General features: G+C 37.6%; 1 protein-coding gene across 1 annotated transcript in view; it reads right to left on the bottom strand.

Annotated features, from left to right (window-relative positions):
- TAF4B (TATA-box binding protein associated factor 4b) overlaps positions 1-21,182 on the bottom strand; it is a gene marked incomplete at its 5' end in the record, with an annotated part of 64,082 nt that overhangs the window by 31,486 nt on the left and 11,414 nt on the right. The window contains 5 exons of the mRNA XM_083360312.1: positions 1,455-1,580; positions 3,348-3,478; positions 9,882-10,051; positions 18,365-18,470; positions 19,453-19,570. Coding sequence (XP_083216438.1) covers positions 1,455-1,580; positions 3,348-3,478; positions 9,882-10,051; positions 18,365-18,470; positions 19,453-19,570 — 651 coding nt within the window. The remainder of the gene's footprint in view (positions 1-1,454; positions 1,581-3,347; positions 3,479-9,881; positions 10,052-18,364; positions 18,471-19,452; positions 19,571-21,182) is intronic.

The following is a 21,182-nucleotide window of genomic DNA, read 5'->3' as shown; positions in this document are numbered from 1 at the left end:
AGAAGCTTAAAGAAACATGAACCATCCGAGCGGTTGCCTTCAGCAAACCAGCCCTCCCAGACATTCCCCTTATATAGAGTTCAGGGCGTGGCTTCTCTCTGCCTCCTTCCGAGAAGCCCCATTGCCTTCCTCTGTTTACTCCTAATTGACTGCCTCCTGCGTCGGGCGTCCTTGAACAGGGCCAGCTGTGGGTCATCTTCATTCACACTGTCAGGCTCACACAGCTGGTCTCCATGGTGACCAAGTGGGAGGGGCCTGCCTGAGGGCTATCATTAGCAAGATCTTCAACCCCCTCAGCAAGGTCTTCAACACCCCCCTCCTCCTCTGAGTCGTCCGACCCAACTGCCGAACCCACAGGCTGACCCTGAATCACAACACTATGATCCTGTGCAGAAGGGAACCTATCCCATTAGCTAAGTGGAAGCTGTTAATTTCAACTTGTGCCTATCGGTACCATGAGTTCCATCCACCATCAAACTTCCATCCAACTCAATGCTTCCAGAACTAAGAACAATTGTTCCACTGGCTATTTTCTGGAGGCTGAACCACAGTTTGCTTTAACAATAACCTACTTCCTGGGACCCCCGCCCCCCACTCTATTTACATGCTCTTGCCTCTTTTTAGAGAAGCTAACTTCAGTTTTCTTGTAAGGTAGTCCTCAACCTATGACCACAATTGAGCCAAAATTTATGTTGCTAAGCGAGATATTTGCTAAGTGAGTTTTGCTCCATTTTACAACCTTTCTTGCCACAGTTGTTAAGTGAATCATTGCAATGGTTAAGTTAGTAACCGGGTTGTTAAATGAGTCTGGTTTACCCATTGGCTTTGCTTGTCAGGTCGCAAAAGATGATCACATGATCCCAGGATGCTGCAACCATCATAAATATGAGTCAGTTGCCAAGCATCTGAATTTTGATCGTGTCACGTGACCATGGGGATGCTGCAATGGTTGTGTGAAAAACAGTCATATGTCATTTTTTTCAATAATGTTGTAACTTTAAATGAACTGTCATAAGTCGAGGACTACTTTTATAGTTTATACTTTTCATTAATTAGGAAGTCTTAAGGAGACTCCTCCTCCTTCCAGGGGGAACTCCAGAAATTACCCCTACACAGTGCTTTTTTTGTAAAAGAAAAAGGTGCCGGAACTCACACATGTCATACAACCCACCTTGCCTACACTACAAGGTTCCATCCAAAAAAGGTGCCGGAACTCCGTTCTGAGCGTTCTATGACAAAAAAAGCCTTGCCCCTACATGGCGACAGGAGAGGGGGACCTGCCTAGATACTGGTATTTACTACATAGAACAGGCTTAATATATCATCCTTTCTGCAGCAAGTTTTAAAAATTAATTCCTTAACATAGAAAGATAAGAAGTAAAATAATTCCAACAAGAAAACAAAGAGGAAAAAATGATTTCCACTGCGATTCCTTGCCTTCTGAATTCTCTCACCTTGGCTGCCCGGAGCAACTGTTCTTTTTCTTCTTCATCTTTCCTCCGTTTCTCAACCTGATCCAATTGTTCAAGAAACTGAAGCTGAGACCGCGTATCATTAGATAAAATGTACTCGTCATTCCCCTTAAAGAAAAAGAGCATAATTTGTTACATGCGCAACAAAATTCTGATTTCAACCTAAGGATCTATTTAATTACAAAATAACATAGAATACAGTGATTTGTCAATCATAGAAAACAAGAACCTTTTAGAGATAAAGACCTACATATTTGACATGTCACTTAGCTAACTGTGTTTCCTTTCTGGAAGCATTTAAAGTCCAAATGCCCTTTTTCTCATAATGAACTCAATTTTTTATTCACTTGCATATCCCTTTGTGGCACCCGAATAGAAGTTGTCTTTCATTTGCAAGTAGAGCCATTCCTGGGAAAATCCCTGGGAGAAACTTCAAAGACAGTTCTGCAGTCTCTTTGTTCTAACTGGGCTCATTGGATTTTTTTTTAATAAATAAAGGCAGTTGCAGTTAAGATTTAGGGGTATTTTATAGTTTTGTATTAATTTTATTGAATAGGGCTATAGTATTTAATTTTTTTAATTTTTGTACATTGTATTTTATTGCATTGCCCTGTACACCGCCCTGAGTCCTTCGGGAGAAGGGCGGTATATAAATTAAATAAAATTAAATAAATAAATAAATAAATAAATAAAAATAAATACCAAAAAAATTGTTTTCTGATAAAGTTTACATTACTGCTGAATTTTTTTTTCCTGAAAAGCATTCTTGTGATAGTATGCTTCCTGATAGTAAAAATTCTCAAACACATGATTTTAAATGTCTAACTCCAAAATAAGTCAAATGTAAAAAGGCAGAGGTAAACTCCGTAGGAAAAAGTTATGGAGCTGATTAATTATGAGTGTCTGATTAATGGAGGGAGTTTTTCACTTATGACCACAATGAGGTCCAGAATTTCAGTTGCTAAGCAAAAGCAGTTGCAACCTTTTTTTTTCTTTTTTGCCATGGTTCTTAAGTGAATTACTGCCGTTGTTAAGTAAATCATACTTAACATTAGGGGAATCCAGTTTCTCCCATTGACTTTGCTTCTCCGAAGCCAGTTGGGAAAAATGCAAAGGTTGATCACATGACCCCGGAATGATACACACATCATAAAAACATGCTAGTTAGGTGCATGGATTTTGATTACATGATCATAGGAATGGTACAATGGTAATAAGAGCAGAGACTGTTTTTCTAGTGCCATTGTAACTTAGAATGATCGCTAAATGAATGGCTGTTAAGTGGCTGTGTGTACCTTTCTCTGTCTATTAAAGGGAAAGGACAGAATACAGTTTGTCAGAGATTTTAATCTACTGCAAATGAATTTAAAATTATATGAAGGCTATTTATTTATTTATTATTTAAATGCATTGGTGCCCAACTCCTATGGATTCCGAAGGCTGCAGGCTGCCTATCTTTATCTTAATCAAAAATTCCCAAATAACTGTATGGAATAATACTTAAACAAAAATGAATGTTTTACTTAACCAAAAGGGAAAAAATACATTTACATATTTAAACTTCCATAAGACTATACTTAATTTCTACATTGCCAGACTTTATCCAAGCAAAACATGCCGTCCTTAGTGATTACAATGGTTAATGCACTTTTCTCTCCCTACAAATAAAAGCAAAAGAATCAGGAGTCTACAGAAGGCTACAAGGCTTTTGGCTCCTTCCCATCTATGAATACAGCTTGTTTTATCAAGATTTTGCACAGTGTATATAATCCAGGTCCTGTGAGCATAAATTCTTCAGGATAAATTAAGATGAATCATTCCAGGGTACCGTTATTTTAAAAGGAGAAATTGAAACTTGGCAATCATTATTTTTACCTTATAGGTCCTTATACGATGTTGAGCAATTAAAGTTAGTTTTTCTAGAAGTCCTCTTAATCTCTCCTGTGTAGCATGGGAGATCAAGTTCAGAACATCAGAATTAACTTCCATAATGTCATGCCTTTTACCTGTTGAGGCAGAGAAAATCCATTACGTATTTTAGTACTAGCTGATAATTGAAATAATTAGCACAGCAGGCATCCTGTTCCCCCTGGAAGTCATACCCATTATGAATAAAGGTTTGGGAGATTGTGATTTTCCTGGTAAAGTCACAACTTCAAAGATCTTAGACGTTACATTAATAAAACCTAGCCTACAGCTTCAGAAAATAGACATTGTTTCACTTAGCCTCTAGAATCACTCTCCTTGCAAGGTCATTTATAGGATAAAGTTAATAAGAATGCAGAAATCAGGCCTTCTGGTTTGGAAAAGGAGAGAAGCAGTAGCTGTAGAAGCTAGTGCCATATTCTGTTAATTTCAGTAATTAAAAATACAGACACAGTTTTTGTCCTGTTTGACATTGTACTTATTAAATCCTGATGTGTTAATGAACAGAGGTGTCTAGTGAAGGCATACCTATACTATTTGTGCCCAACCAAAATAACCTATGGCGACTTCCGGTCTTGCGCAGTAGTGCAGCAGCCAAGGGATTTCGGGGCTCCGTGCACTTTGGCTGAATTTCTTCCTGTTAGGGGACCCTAAATGGGCCAGAAGTCGCCCCGAAGAGGCGACAAAGAAGCAAGTCCCACGGACCATGCAGAGACGGCCTAACCAACTAGCCCAAGCTACAAGCACTATTTTAAGCTGATTGTAAACAGCGCGTTTGAATCTGGGTAAGATCATTGATTTTCTCTATCCCAATTATTAACATTCCTGGAAAAAAAATTCCCAAGAAGCAAAAAACCTCCAAACGTGAAGGAAGGGGATTTTTGCCCCACCGTTTTACTAACGGAAGCGGTGAATTAAACCTTTTATAGAGGACCAAAACATACAGAAATGAAATGAATATAAAACTTAAATTTGGATGTTTGCAATTGTTGAATGGTTAGGATTCTCATTTTAAACGCAATTTTGGGAGAAGGGCGGTATAGAAATTCAATTAAATAAATAAAAACTTTTATTTTGATAGTTTGAAAAATAAATTGGTGCCGACATCTAGTGGTGGATAAAGACTAAGACAGCTATGGCTTTTATAAAGGACTTGGCAAAATCTGGAAAAAACTAATTTGTGCTTGTGACCTTCAAAGCTATAACAATAGAGAACAGCTGTGACCAAAAAAGAAAACAATTTGGGTTGCAGACAGAGAAGATTATAAACTTCAGGAAATCTTTTTGAACCTTTTTGGATTATAAATATTTACTAAACTGTGACTCTAAAGCTATTTGCAGAGAAAAGAAAACCTAGATTCTTGACCACTATGGAAAATCAGAGACTTGGAGAAAGAACTTATCACGAAAAAATAAATACCTTTCAAGAGGAGACATATGAGATGCTGCAACTAATTCAAACAACAATGACTTCTAACCACAAAGAAATCCAAAATAACTCTGAAAACATAAACCAATTCATCTCCAATTTAACTTTACAACCAAAAAAATCCCAGGAAATAACAATAAAGGAGCAGATAAAACAGATAACTGAACACAAATTCGAGGATAGAGACTCAAAGATGGAACTTAACACAACAAAGAAGTATGATTTAACCCAAATTGAAAAAAATTTAGAAGAAATATTAGTTTTGGAAAAGGCAACTTATACTTTAAGACCACAAGACAAATTTGAGGATAAGAAAAAAGACTGGTTAAAATGGATTGGAGATGTCAGGAACACCACTCGAACTGGAGAGGCAAAAAATGATAAGAGATACAGAGAAAAAAAGATTTTCAACAAACATGAAAAAGCAAATGCCTCTTCCAAAGATATTGTACTTGACTTATTTTTTATATCTATAGTGACACCTACAAGAATATGGAAAGACTCTTTGATTCAGCAGAATATATTGATTAAAGATATTGGGCAAAAGAAGAAGGCCAAAGTGAAAATTAAGAAAATAGATGATGGGATTTATCAGAGAGAATACGGTATTTAAAAAAGAAATACCTGTTTGATTATGGTTAAAGTAATTGAAAGATTTTGAATATGAATTTTACTTTAAGAGGGAGGAGTCCCTCAAATAACATAGTACTTCTCTTTTCTTATTTCTTGACATGAGTAATATAAAAGAGTTAGAATGGCTTATATATAAGGACATATTTTAGGTATTTACATGTGATTGATTTTAAGAAAATTACAATGGATTGAAAAAAAAATGTTTTGAATAAGAGATAAAAGACCAGATGACTAGATTTATTAAATTGAATATTTAAAGATTAAATATATTCTTAATTATGGTAAAAAAAAGGATGGAAAATTTTTGGAAATAAATATGTATTTGCTTAGGGGAAACATGGACTTTCGGTAGTATGCTATCTTTTTATCCCCCTTTACTCTTGTTCTTTTTTTCTCTTTTTTTAGTCTTATTTATTCCTTAAGTAAGGTAAAAGTTACGGGGTGGTTTACATGAGAAAAAATAGAATCAAATATCTAAATGTAATAAACTTTGAGAAAATCTTAACCAGTAAGAATGTCTTGAATATTGGGGGGGGGAAATGTAAACAAGAACTATAAACGGGATCTATGATGAGGCAACCAGAATGACTAGATAGGAAAGAAATATTATATTGATGTGATATTAGCGGAAATATTAGAAAAAAATATATTCAGTTGTTATCTATCAAAACAATAAGAATTGTATTAAGGTTGGTAAAAGAGAACATTATGGGAATAAGAGGAAATCAAGTAAAGCTATTATGTGGATTATAGATCATAGAAACCAATGGTTAGCAAATGTTTTTTAAATGTAAACCCAGACAACACACTGTTTACCGAATACTAAGGTGACCATATTAAAAAAATTAATATATTACAAAATAACCTATGACACCCACCCTTCTTAGAGAATAACTTGGACAGCTCACTCAGTTAAGATCCAAAACCATTCTCTTTCCATTTCTGTCATAACTGCAACTTGTCCAAAGTTTGCTTTTTCTGCACTGCTACTGTCCTCATTCCCTCCACTAATATTCCCTGGAGCAACAGGAATGCTGTTTGTTTCAAGTGAAACTGCCTGAGCAATGTTCTAAGAGGAAGCATCATCTCTGTCATGCCCTTAAGTTGCACACATATTAATTCAGGGCTCTTTGTCTTGTTGACAACTGACCTCCATCAGTGCAGGCTTAGGGAAGTACTACAAGTACCTGAGCAATTCAATGCTACAGCAGCAAACAACTTCAAAAACACACACATCCAAAGGCATTTTCTTGCATCTCTTCCTCAGAGGTGTCATAACTGAAAACACCAACTGTAATGATGTAGAAAAGGCATCTTATTTTATGCCCAGAGTAAAATGTGCTTTCGAAATAGATGCATACAGCTCCTGGCTTCTAATGGCAAGAGAACAGTTTAGTTGAAAACTAAACAGTCACCTTGTCTTGTATATTAAATTATTGGGATGTGTTATTAACCAATACATGCCTGATTTAGAGAGAAGTTTTGTCATTGCAAAAAAGCTTTACCTTTAGTAATTCGGATGCTGAGAACCAGTAAGCAAAGAAAGAACTTGGGATTTTTTTAAAGCATGAATATCTTAATTTGCACACACCAGACTAGGTGTTCTACATCTTACTCCTAAATCTTTTGAAGCAATACTCAAATACAGAATCTCACTTTTCTCAGAATGAAAATATAAACAAGGCTTATTCTCCAAGAAAATACAGTACGGCCATGACTGCAGCTAACTGGGCCAAGAAGAGTTCTTTCCATATTTGTGTAGTATATTGTATTACTGTTATTATTGGAAAATGATTACGTTGAACTACATGTATTTGTTGCATTTCTTGTAGACTCACCAGAATTAGCTCTTCTAGACCAGGGCTTTTCAACCAGTGGCACGGGTACCACCTGTGGTACATTGGCACCTGGCAGGTGGTACGCAACCTAGAAAAGTGGTAGCGTGGGAAGGGAATGAGCTGAACCGGTGGCAGCACTGCAGAAGCCTGAGTGAGAGATGGCTGGAGCTGCAGGGCTGTCAGGGCTCAGTGGAAGCGCCAGGATCAGCGCCAAACTCCAGCTGGAGCTAGGCACCAATCCTGGCGCTTCTGAGTCCAGAAGAAGCACCGATCAGCTGGAATGTTGCAGCATCTCCAGGGTCTTGTGATTTACATTCAGAATGCTTGGCAACTGATTCATATTTATGATGGTCACAGTGTCCCAGGGTCATGTGAAGTGATCAAAACCTGCTACAACCACCCAGCAGAGGAGGAAAAATAAAAACCAAACACCCCCCCCCACCCCACTCTCGCTGCCAATCCTCAACACAAATGCTCACAACAATGAAAATCTCGGACAGAAGGAAGAGCGCCGCCGGGTGGGCAGTCAGGTGTCTTGCGGGGCACTTTTTTCAGTGCCATTGTAACTTCGAACAGTCACTAAGTGAACTGTTGTAAGTCGAGGACTACCTGTACTTCATCACTTTTTTCCTTTTTTTTTGGTCATCAAGTTTTTGACACCTTGCTAGGTGACTGGTGGTACTTGGATGTTGCCATATCCTAAAAGTGGTGCAATGGGTGAAAATATTGAAAAGCCCTGTTCTAGACATTTAACGAAAGGAAGGAGCAAGCTAATCTATTCCTCACTGTAGGTATCGCTTCTTTGCCCAGTAGAAAAGGCACAACAGTTGTGAGCCAATGTTCATTCAAGTGCCTCAGAAGCAGTATTAGTTAGAACATCAGCACACACTAACTTCTTCCAGATAAAAAGAAACTGGGATCAGGTCACTGACATGCCCATGGAAATTAGGCAAATCAGATCAGAAATGTTGCTCTGAAAAACAGTTCAAATTCAATTTCCAAACCCATTTCTTTACATGCACAAAAGCATCTAAATACTATGGGGACGTTATTGCTCACTTGCAGATGTTTCATTACCCAACTAGGTAAACATCAATGCTAATGACTGTGGGATTTGTTCCCTATTGATATACATTAGCTTGCTCTGCCAGTACTGGTGGGGTGCACGTTTCCCCTTGGTAGTTCCTTCATTAAGATTTTATTTTCTGCTTGGTTGTTTGTTAGGGCGCTAATCCTTGCTTATATAGATGTTGTTTGCTGGACAAGATTTTTTTGTTTCCTCCTTAGGTTTTTTTTACTGTTCCTGCTGAATGGCTCTTCTTCCCTTGTGAATTTTATTGCTTTGAAGACGATATTAATTGTTGAGTTTTCTCTAGCTGTTCCTTTTTTAAGTTTAGCAAAGGTGCCTATACACGGATCTATATTTTGATTGTAAGTGTGGGAGTGCTATAGTTTCCTGATGCTACATTATAGTTTCTGCTATGAGTCCTGAGATCCATAGCTGTTCCTCTGATTTGTTTATATTTGTCCATCAAACTATAAGTAGGCAATGAGACAGAAATTGATGAGGTCTAGTATTCCGGATTTTTTGACTTTACTGTATTTGGCTAGGTTGGGCATGTTGTATAGTATTGCTGCTATGGATTCTTTTGCTAGTTCTGGGTCTATGGTGCTAAGAGAGCTGTGATGTCAAATAAAATCATAATTTCATCTTCTATTTTTAGATATTAGAATTTATGGCGGCATGTAGGTTCTCTTCTATTGGACATCTAAATAATCCAAATAGATTCAGATCCTGTTTTACAGTTTCAATTGTTTTCCATGTTTTCAAACAGATGAATTTATTAAGTGAATAAACTTTGAAAATAAAGTAAGGATCTAGCAAAAAGTATCTTCCAGGGGATTTTCAGGACAGCTGTATGAGAAAGACAATGAACAAAGTCTATGGGTTCATTCTATCTGGACCAGGACAAGCACATATTTTCTGACTGCTGTGAATAAATCATACAACACTAATAACTCTGTTAGCCTATGAAGTGGACTTGGCAATCATGAACTTTTGTACCAAGGACTTACCTAGTTGATGGGAAAGTCATAAATATTTAAAGCAACCTTTAATGTCTTCTGAGAAAATCATGCATGACAGACATAGGAAACTCAAGTGGTTTAGTACTTGCTTGTAAATGTGTAGATTTCTGACCAAATAGGTGAAAAAGTACAGGTAGATTTTTCTCAATTGTTTGTTTCATATGTTTTCATTCATGATCTTTTCAGAAACACTCTTGCAATTCTGTTCATATTGGTCTCAGGAAAAAAAAAAGAAACCTAAGACAATGATGATCCCATGGCCCTAAAAAGTAGCATAAAATAAACTTTTAATACTTTGAGGATAACTTCAAATGTATGCCCTTTGTTTCAAGATGAATGTTAAGTTTGTTATACAGAAGTTCCATTATATCCATTTTAGTAATGATATGGCCAACTGTTTACTGCTTAGATTGGACACTTTTACTGTGAAAAAAATGTGTTTCTTCTTCAAACAAAGAGTTGCAAGTGCCTTAAATTATTCTCCGAACTTCTCACTTTTTTTTAAGATCCTCCTCTGCAATGCCTCTGAAGAAAGGAGAAGCTTCTCTGGACAAGAGCACAAAACAGTACCGATTGCTTCAGAATTAGTTGAGAATATGCACGCATGCTCTTCACTCAAGTTAACTCCAGCCATAGAAGCCACATCATTAATGTCATCTTCTTCCCTAAAAGCAAGCATACATTTTGGATTGGGTTATGCAAGGAAATAAAATTTCCATTTAATAAATGTGATATTTATCCTTAGAAAAAAAACTCAATTACTTCACTTATTTGGCATATAGTACTAAAATTTAGCATAAACACATTAATGGCTTAGTATTGTTTCATTCCCCTTCATGGATTACTGCCTTGTGGCGAAGGGGCTTGCGTAATTCAATGAAGCTATGAGCTATGCCGTGCAGGGCCACCCAAGACGGACAGGTCATAGCAGAGAGTTCTGACAAAATGTGATCCACTGGAGAAAGAAATGGCAACCCACTCCAGTATCTTTGCCATGAAAACCCTATGGACAGTACCAAAAGGCAAAACAATATGTACTGCCACCACGTGGCTGTTTTGGAGAAATTACAATGTGGGCAGTCAGACCCTCCTACCCTATGATGTATTTCCTCTTCCCTCCCCTTTCTGGGATGGACTTCCTCCTCCTTTGTCCCTGGAGAATCTCCTCCTCCATTAACCAGCAAACATGTGACAACAACAGACATGTGCAGACACTGGGAGTATTACCATTTTCTGACCTTGGAGATACCTTGGAAATATCTTGGAAATGCTGTACAAACATCATCTTAATACACCCACCTACTGTATTCGACTCTACATGCAATAAAGGTATTTCTATATGATAAAGGGTGTTTCCACGAGTTCAGCTATCTGGAGAGAGAGCTGTTAATGGTAATGGCATCTGCTTATATAGACCATAGAAGTCTTAACAAGGGATTAATTACAATACAATGGCTTTTGATCCAGAATAGTCAGAAAATGGTAATACTCCCAGCGTCTGCACATGTCTGTTGTTGTCACATGTTTGCTGGTTAATGGAGGAGGAGATTCTCCAGGGACAAAGGAGGAGGAAGTCCATCCCAGAAAGGGGAGGGAAGAGGAAATACATCATAGGGTAGGAGGGTCTGACTGCCCACATTGTAATTTCTCCAAAACAGCCACGTGGCGGCAGCACATGATATGACGCTGGAAGATGAGCCCCTCAGGTCGGAAGGCGTCCAATATGCTACTGGGGAAGAGCAGGGGGCTAGTACTAGTAGCGCCAGAAAGAATGAAGCGACTGGGCCAAAGCCGAAAGGACGCTCAGCTGTTTACGTTTACGTTTACGTTTTATTTAATTTATATACCGCCCTTCTCCCTGGGGACTCAGGGCGGTTCACAGGGCATATAAATAAAAATACAATACTATACAAAAGTTAAAACAGAGATTAAATCAATGCCCCATTAAAAAACAATAATACAATCTAAAATAACAATTTAAAACCCAGCTCCCCCATCAGGCCAGACCAGCCAATTCAAACAAATGGGTCTTCAGCTGTGGATGTGTCTGGTGGTGAAAGGAAAGTCCAATGCTGTAAATGGCAGCTCTAATGGCAGAAAGTGAAGAAGAACTAAAGAGCCTCTTGTTGTGGGTGAAGAAGGAGAGTGCAAAAGTTGGGTTGAAACTTAACTTTAAGAAAACCAAGATCATAGCATCCGGTCCTCTCAAGTCCTGGCAAATAGATGGGGAAGAAATGGAGGTAGTGACAGATTTTATTTTCCTGGGCTCCAAGATCACTGCAGATGGGGACTTTAGCCAAGAAATTAAAAGAAGCTTGCTCCTGGGGAGGAAAGCCATGGCAAATCTAGACATCACACTAAAAAGCAGAGACATCCCCCTGTTAACAAAAGTGCGTATAGTCAAGGCTATGGTCTTCCCAGTTGCAATGTATGGCAGTGAAAGCTGGACCATAAAAAAAGCCGAGCACCAAAGAATTGAGGCCTTTGAACTATGGTGCTGGAGAAGATTCCTGCGAGTCCCTTGGACTGCAAGGCGATCAAACCGGTCAGTCCTAGAGGAGATCAACCCTGACTGCTCTTTAGAAGGCCAGATCCTGAAGTTGAAACTCAAATACTTTGGCCACCTAATGAGAAGGAAGGACTCACTGGAGAAGTGCCTAATGCTGGGAAAGATTGAGGGCAATAGAAGAAGGGAACGGCAGAGAATAAGGTGGCTGGATGGAGTCACTGAAGCAGTAGGCATGAGCTTAAATGGACTCCAGAACATGGTAGAGGACAGGAAGGCCTGGAGGAACATTGTCCATGGGGTCGCGATGGGTCGGACACGACTTTGCACCTAACAACAACAACAGTTGTTTCATTTACATTAAGAAACCAATTTAGGCAGCCAGAGTGTGAAACGTTAAGAAATGAGCTGTGGGCAGGCTTTCAAAGACATAAAACCAGGCCAACATACATTTCTATAACATAAAAGTCAGCATTTAACATCCAGTTTTTATCCAGAATATCTAATGAAAATCCACAGACAAATATTATCAACAGCCCTTATATTCTTGGATGAACATCAGCCAGAAGAGGGAAATTGTAGAGGGAAGGAAAATACAAGTTTTTGTATGGAAGATAAGACGATATGGTAAGGTAAGCTTTATTGTCATTTTTTTACTGTGAGGGCACTGACCCACATTAAAAATGAAATTCTGTTGCCTGCTCTGAAAAGTATGTATCTATCCATACACATGCATAATACACATATAAATATTCTAAATATATATACACCCCTATATGCCCCTACACACACACACACACACACACACACAGAGAGAGAGAGAGAGAGAGAGAGAGAGAGAGAGAGAGAGAGAGAGAGAGAGAGAGAGAGAGAGAATCTGGATGTTCTGTTTCTGATACCACGAAGTCTCTTCCCAGAACATAACAAGGAAAACAGGTTGTGAAGAGGATGTGTAGCGTCCCAGACAATCCTGTGGACCCTGCTCAAACATGGCTTATATGCTATGTCCTGAATAGAAAGAAGTGAACTACCTATCTCCATCCTCACCACTCTCTGCACTGACTGTCTGATGCAGTGAGGCTTCCAAATCAGACAGTAATGCAATATGACAGGATGCTCTCAATCATCCTCTATAGAAGTGGTAAGGACAAGGGAAGGAAGATGTACTCTTCTCATGTGATGCAAAAAATGCAAGTGCTGCTGTGCCTCCTTCACCAGTATCTGACTGTTGAATGACCATGCTAGCCTACTTGTTAGCTGCACACCCAGAAAATTGATGGTAACCACTCCACAGTTGAATCATTAATACAGAAGTGTGTGGCTGTCCCTGCCTTTTCTGAAATTGACAATGATCTCTTTAGTTTTTCCTACATTATAGATTTTTGTTACACCAGTTCACTAAACTCTCTAAACATACTTCCTTATGGTAAGCACCCTCATTGTCATCTTGAATAAGACCCACTACTATTGTATCATCCGCATACTTCACAATGTAGTTGGGAGCAAACCTAGCACAACAGTCATGGGTCAACAGGGTGAACAATAGCCCTGAGGAGAACCTATGCACAAGAAAATGGTGTTAGAAATATTAGTCCCCACTCGCACATACTAGAGCCTATCAATAAGAAAATCACAATTCCAGCTGCACAAAGGAGTATTAAAGTCTAAAAGGCCCAGTTTGTCTACTAGATGCTGAGTAATGATTGTATTAAATGCCAAACTGAAGTCGACAAACAGCATTCACACGTGTTTCTTTCCTCTAAGTGAGCCAAGCTCAGATGGAGAACAGAAGAAATAACCATCCTCTGTAGAGTGATTTGGATAGTAACCAAACTGAAGCAGGTAAAATGCTAGAGGGAGGCCGGATACTATAATGTCCTTTATTAGCCTCTTAAAAGATTTCATAATGATGGATGTAAGTGCAACTGGACAGTAATCATTGAGATCCTTCATTGTAGACTTTTTTGGCACTGGCAAAACATGACGGGACCACTGGCTGCTGCAGTGAAAGATTAAAAATATCTGTAAGAACATAAGCCAACTCATCTGCACATTCTCTAAGAACATGCCCAGGGATATTATCTGGGCCTGCTGCTTTCCAAATGTTAATTTTCCGCAATGTTCTCCGGACAGAGGTAACAACAAAGCTAAGCACTTGTTCGTCAGGATGGGGCACAGCTTTCATCGCAGAGGTGCTATCTGATATATTGAATCTTCCAGAAAAAGGTGTTCAGCTCATTTAAAAAGTCTGTGTCACTCCACACAATGGAGCAATCTTATAGTCTGTAATGGCCTAGATGCCTTGCCACATACGGCTGTTGTTCGTTGGGTCCTGAAAAAAGTTCTGAATTTTCTGACAATGGACATCTAAATGAATTAAAGAATATACTGTAAATAATATTCCAATATGACGAGTTAGGAAGAGGTGACAAATCTGCTGAGGAAGACTCATTTTCACTGTGCAGGACATTTGACAAGTTGTCAAAGAATGATACTCCTTTTGGTACGTAGAAACAGTATTGATATTATAAGATTACAAGATAAGCAGTAGGATTTTGTCTTGTTCAGATTTCTATGCATTAAGCAGTAAGAATTAGGATAATGTAGTCTGGCTTGGATTAATTTCATTGAACTCTGCTCTGAATCTTATTTTTTTAAAAAATCAGTGTTTCATATTTTCCTATTAACTCAGGGAGAAATCAAGAACACTGTATTCTATGATTTTTCAAACAAAAGGATCGGATCTGCAAGCAAATGATGCTGGTCAAATCTGGTGTATAACTGGAAAAAGCTTTTTGTAATTCTATAGATTTGGAACATTGTTTAAAAATATCCACTATGATTTTTGCAAGGGGTTAATATGAAAATGGCACATATCAAAAAGACATCTAGGCTAAATGACTTGAAGTATTTAAGATAGGTGTAGGAATTAAACTTAAAATGAGCAAAACTGAGGTTGATATTCCACTAATCTTCTACTTTACTGCCACTAATTACTAAGCTATTTCTCCTGTATCTCTCCACAGAGAGAAAATCCCATACATTAAGTAGTAATTAAAGAAAAAGAGCTGGAGTGAAGTCATATTCTGACCAGAATTCACACTTCACAAGTTAGAAATCAGTAATCTTCTTCTCTGGTATTTTCTTATGTGGAATGGTTGGGAGGAAAATATAAAAATACTTAACAAAAGTTATACAAGGACTGTATACACTCTCTTGCTTCACTGAACACTTGCTCCATTTGGATACTTTAAACTGAATTACTTCAAAGAGGACCATTTCAGTCTGACCACTTCTTTCATCAAAGAAATGTACACTTCAATCCTTTTATATGAAAAGCCATGGGTGCTCCTAGTAAAAGTCTACCAAAGGATAGCATTAAGAGATTTTGGGTTTGAATTGAGGCATATTTGTCAGCTCAAAACATGAATGCATATTTTCATCATCTACAATTTCGCAAGCTGTTATGTGGGCAGGGTGGGGAAGAATCCTTAGGATTACACAAATGGGGAACAAATTTCCTTCTTCTAAGGCAGAATTTCTTAAAACTTCTGCTTTCAGAAACCTCTCTTTATTACACTTTTAAAAACAATAAGTTTGTATGATATTAACTGTATTAAAAATGAACACCAACGAATTTGTAGAATATTTATTAAATCATGTAAAAATAACATTAAAGCATTAGATATGAAGATAAGTAAATTCTTCATGGAAACCTTTATTCTTTTAACAAATGAAAAGTAATAATAAGAAGAATAACATTGCTTTTAATTTTTGCAAATGTGTTCAACATTTGGCAAATGATTTTGATTTTGCAGACTCTAAGGGAGTCTTGAGAGACCCCGCCCGCGGGGATCCTCAGATCACACTTTAAGAAACATTATTCGAAGGTATTTGTGAACCATTCATCCAGAGTGATATTAAATTAATCCATCTACTACAGAAGCCTATTCTCTCCACTTACGTTATTGATAACTTATATCTGTGCCCTCAAGTAACACTGATTTTGATATATTCAATTATTCGAAGTTAGTGAAAACCCCTTCTGATCTCATTTAATAAATATGCAAGTGGCAAAAACTTCCATGAATTGATCAAGCAAGTCTTTAGCAACCTCTGCTGTTCAAATAGTGGCCATGCACTTTAAATATTATTTAATTAATCCATTGTTCTAAAAATAGGGACAGGTGTAATGAGCCAGGCAAAAGATTTATAATCCGAATCTTGATGGAATAATTTAGATTTAATCTTGGACCAGGCAACAATACTATCAGATTTTAAATATACATTCTTATCTCATTTGAAATAGTTAACACATTTTCATTTTTTGTTCTTAGAAGGAACTGACATATGGATTAAACCTCTCAATATTAAGAAACAAACAATCACTAAAACAAGGCATGTGTTTTTGTTCTCCACTGCGAACATAGCACTGCTCATACAAGGAAAGATTTCAGAGTGTTTTATAAAAAATAAAATTATCCTTACATACTCAGACTTCTGATACTTTCTTATACAATGAGAATGGAAATTGAAGAAACCAACTGTGATTTCTTTTTCAGTTGTTTTGTTCAGAAGTAGAAATCATGAGGACAGGCAAGCACCATCACAAAACTGGTCTGCACCTCCTCAAGGGAGTCCCCGTTTTCCTTGCTCATGCAATAGCTCACTTGCCCCCAACCTTTTGGGCAACAGGGACTGGTTCTGTGGAGAGTTTTTTCCATGGACCGGTTTTGCATGCTGTCTGCATCCCATGGATGGGGCTTTGCTTGTTTGCATGGCCCAGTTTCTGGCATGCCATGGCCCAGAGGTTGGAGACCCCTGCAATAGCTTCACAGTTCCAGGAAAATACAGGTAGTCCTCACTTACCAACTGCCTTTAGTAGCTTGCAGTTGCAACAGTATAAAAAAAACCCCAGCTTTGTAAGTAGTCCTCACATTTACGACCATCACAGCAACTGTCAGTCCATGATCACCATTCGGATATTTCACAATTGGTGCACATTTATAACTACTGTAGTTATAAATCATGACATTGTGATTTATGGGCTTTCCAAAAAGCTTGCAACAAGCAGCGTTAATGAAGAATCCGGAAGTATAACCACAAGTATCTCACTTAATAACCACATGAGTCACTTAACAACCAAATGGGAAGTAATGCCTATTGTATGATTTTTTTTTTTGCTTAGCGGCTGAGGCGCTTAGCAACAGAATTGCCCGTCCCAGTTGCAGTCACTAAGTGACATCTAGTTTTATGCTTTTAAGCTAAGGAGCCGGCAATAGGGAATGACAACTTGTACTTCATCACTGTCTCCTTAACACAAAGATGTATTTTCCTAAAGCTGCAAATTTATTGCACATATCCAAAGGACAAAGGTCCCTAAAGGAGATGGTGACAGCTGCAACCAGGATGGCCATGTCCTCTCCAAACCATTGCTTATATTTGGAATCCAAACAGAACCACCCCATGACTTTCCTTTCACCAATTCTTTGCAATCACTGTTAATAAAGATGCATGCTTTAATTAAATGACTTTTTTCTTCCATTTAACTGTGCCTGCTTCTCAGAGACTGTCTAGACAAGTCCCTGCAATTTCCTTGGCAAGGTTTTCCAGAAGTGCTTTAACCATTGCCTCCTTCCTCAGGCTGAAAGTAAGTGACTGGCCCAAGGTCACCCATCTGGCTTTATGCCTAAAGCAAGTCTAGAACTCATGGTCTCCTGGTTTCTAGGCTGATGCCTTAATCACTACATCAAACTGGCTCTCAAAAATCCCATATATCATTCAGTAAATAATTCCCTCGAAATATATAAAAATGTTTTTGTTCTGCTCTCTACCAGAAAGGTAAGCCTGAGGCATCAATCAGCTACAGCACAAACATCTGTAGTATTTATTGACAGACATCATAAAAGTTTGCTCTGCTTCATCTCCAAATTTCTAATCAATTCTTACATTTGATTTTATGTGTGTGTGTGTGTGTGTGTGTTTTGAATACATTACCATATTAAAAACCAATATGCAATTAATTTTCCTTGGCTTAAAACCATTTAACTATTATATTACATAGAAAATATTTTCAGATTTTATCATCAAAGAAAAATATTAACACTTGTGAGTTCCTAAGCTTCATAAACTGGCTTCTTTTAACATCTCAGGAAACCCATATGGATATTTTTATCTGATTTAATACATTTTCAATAGTAAGCAATCAGTTTTGTTTATTGTGTTAACAAATGTACTAGAGTTAACCAAGTGAAAGCTTGGGCTTTGTGTTTCTGGAATCCAAAGGAGCTGCAAAGTATTATCTAAAACAGCTGCATTGAGTCCCTTGAGCCCCCAATCTTCAGCTCTAAATCTTTGAAGCAAGGAAGTGAGGACAGTTATCAGAAATCTTAAATATTTACACCCACATGGCCACAGAGTCACAACTCAGGTTTCCCTGTAGCCAAATAAATTTCTGACTTATTTTTTTTACCTGAAGGATGTTGCTCCATTCTCTCTTATTTTATTTCTCTGAACAGGAGATGCTTCAAGCGACAGAATTTTGTTTCCTGCCAAGGTAATTTGTTTCACAACAGAGCCTAAAAAAAAAGATAAACAATCCAGAACAGAAAGCAAAATCCAAAATGACATTCAGCAAATGCACAGAACACTGCAAAGGCTACATCCAATTCTGATGTAAAAACTTACATATAGGTGAAGGTCAAAAATCCATTGTATTTGTATTCTCTCTATAGTTATTCTACTACGACATGGACAAGAGTAATATTCTTGATAGGCATGAAAGCCTCACTAAAGTATGTAAGTCACCTTTAAGTACAGATAATGAAATTGTTTGATTAGGAGGCAATTGCTCAAATAAAAAGTCAATTCTAAATAGCCTGTTCTCTCTTCTAGATAAACTGCTGTAAGTTTTTCTCTCCAATGTAACTGAATAATTATACTGTTCATTTGTTGATAAAGTATTGTGACAATACCCCTACCCCTGGAATATCAAAATATTTTTCTATTAAGGAAAAGTATTTCCAACACAGCACATTGCTGCTATGGGAATGCTGAGAGCTGCAGTGCTAAGCACCCCAGTTGTACTATCTACTCTACAAGCACCAAAAGGATTGAACCACAGTACTTATTAAATTGTATTTTTTTAATCTGCCCTTTAGCAGCCATATCAGAATTTATAACCCCTTTAAGATTTATGAATACTAGTTATCCCCATTCCAGCAACACAAAGCACAGCAACAGATCATAGCTACAGTACATTTCTGCAACAATTCTGTATATATTATTCAGAAATTGAACATGAGGCTAATAGAAACAGCTAGGATGAAAGTGAACCCCCAAAGGATTCATCATTTAGAGAAACCACAAAATGATTCTTTTCTCAATATGTCAACTTCTCAGCTTAAATCCAAACACTACCCCAGCAACACGTTTACTTTTAAAAGCCCGTCAGACATGATGCCAAAGCATGTTGTAAACCTTGAAGTGCTGACCATTTGGTTTAAGGGAAAGTCATTGTTTCACCCAATGTTGGAACCACATCTGCAGGAAGATTTCTACCTTGGATAAAAGCATTCAGTGGTCTATTTTCACATAGCTCGTTCACAATAGGGACAGAAGAACCCTGCTGATGCTTGACCACATTTCTTAAGATGCTTCCAGAAGACTGTTGGACTGCCTAAGAATGGGGAGGAGAAATATTGTTACAAGTATACTCCTTTATAATCAGAAATATAATTAAGGCTTCAATTACACATTAGACTACATTACATTACATTACATAAAGCAGAAATGTGGATACAGATTGCAATAGAAGCATCCGAAGTCGAGTATCTGAATTATGACTCTATCCAGTATTTCTGTAAAAATCTAGGGATTCCCATACTGAGAGGCACATTTGAAATTTAAACTATATTTACACAAAATGACTGCTAGGCGCTAGGCAATACCCTGCTATGCCCAAAATAAATTCTACAATGGATATGAACAGTCATAAATGTCCAATCACCAGAAGACAAACCCTGTGAAATTGCATAAAAACCCACTTTATTATTTTTTCCAGTCGAGTAAAGCGACATCTAAACTAAGTGCCAGGTTGCCATTCACCATTTTCTACAGGATTTGAGAGCTTTTACATGCACAGCAGATGCTCTGCCATTGAGCTGATTACCTGAATATTAATCTTGCTTCTTTTAGGGCTTAGATGCCTACTGAAGGCTTGTTATTTCAATATGTATCTGGCATCTGTTAAGTTTTCTTCTTTAGATTCTAAGAGGCTCTTTGGGAAATTTGCCAAAAAAGAATAAAATTGTCTAAATTATAGTAAATTTGTTTCCTGATTAAGTGAAAAAGTTTTAAGCGGCAGACTGAAAACTCTTGTGCTTTAAAGGCACAATGTCCTCAGCCAACTTAATGGTTAAGTGTTCCTGTGATTTTCTTCCTATTGCCAAACAAATACCCAAGACCTTTTTAAAATCAAAACGCAGAATCAAAACGTTTACACTTCATTAGAAGAGGAACTGAGGATGTCCCCATTTCAGCTAAATTAAAACACTTGTAATCCCAATATGAAAAGGAACAATGGCAATTAAGTACCTGAAATCATAGCATCAACAGATAAGATGCTGCAAATTAAATAAGTAACCCTTTGAACCGAGATAGAGACATAAATATATTTTGCCTGCCAATGTGAAATTTTCAAGTTTGACTTGGCCTACCTAAAAGGGCTAACATCAATCTTGATAGTTTGCCGGAAGTTGTGCAATTTATGCTTTGAATTGAAGGGAAAATTTAATATAAACTGCTCAGAACTGAAGGGAAAATCTAGTATAAATTAATATGGCATCTGAAGGGTGAAGACAATCAGAAAGCTGAGAAGAAAAAAAGATAAGGCTGAAAAGCCCAAGACAAAATGAGCTGAATGTATTACTGCATAATAACATATCTTAAAATATCTTTCATCCTAACTTATCAGAAAGCACTAAATTTCAGACAGACATGGAACTCTGAAAATGATCCGTCATCAGTTTTACAGCTGCTATCTGCATGCTGAGAAAAAGTTTATTCATTGCTCCACCCATGTTTCTCAAAATTGCCGACTTAAAGAAACATGCACTTTGACTCCCAGAATTCCCTAGCCAGCATGGCTGGCTTAATGAAGTGTGTGTGAGCTTAACTTCTTCCTGTCTGCTTTTATTCCTGGTGAACACGTGGATTAACATGTGCAACTAAATTTCATTTTTGATGTGTGCTGTTGTGCCCACAGTACAAAAATGACAATAAAGGTTATC

This window comes from Vipera ursinii, assembly GCF_947247035.1.
Source record: "Vipera ursinii genome assembly, chromosome: 3".
Lineage (NCBI taxonomy): Eukaryota > Metazoa > Chordata > Lepidosauria > Squamata > Viperidae > Vipera > Vipera ursinii.
Note: the sequence above shows the minus strand (reverse complement) of the source record. Positions and strands in the feature narration are given on the sequence as shown.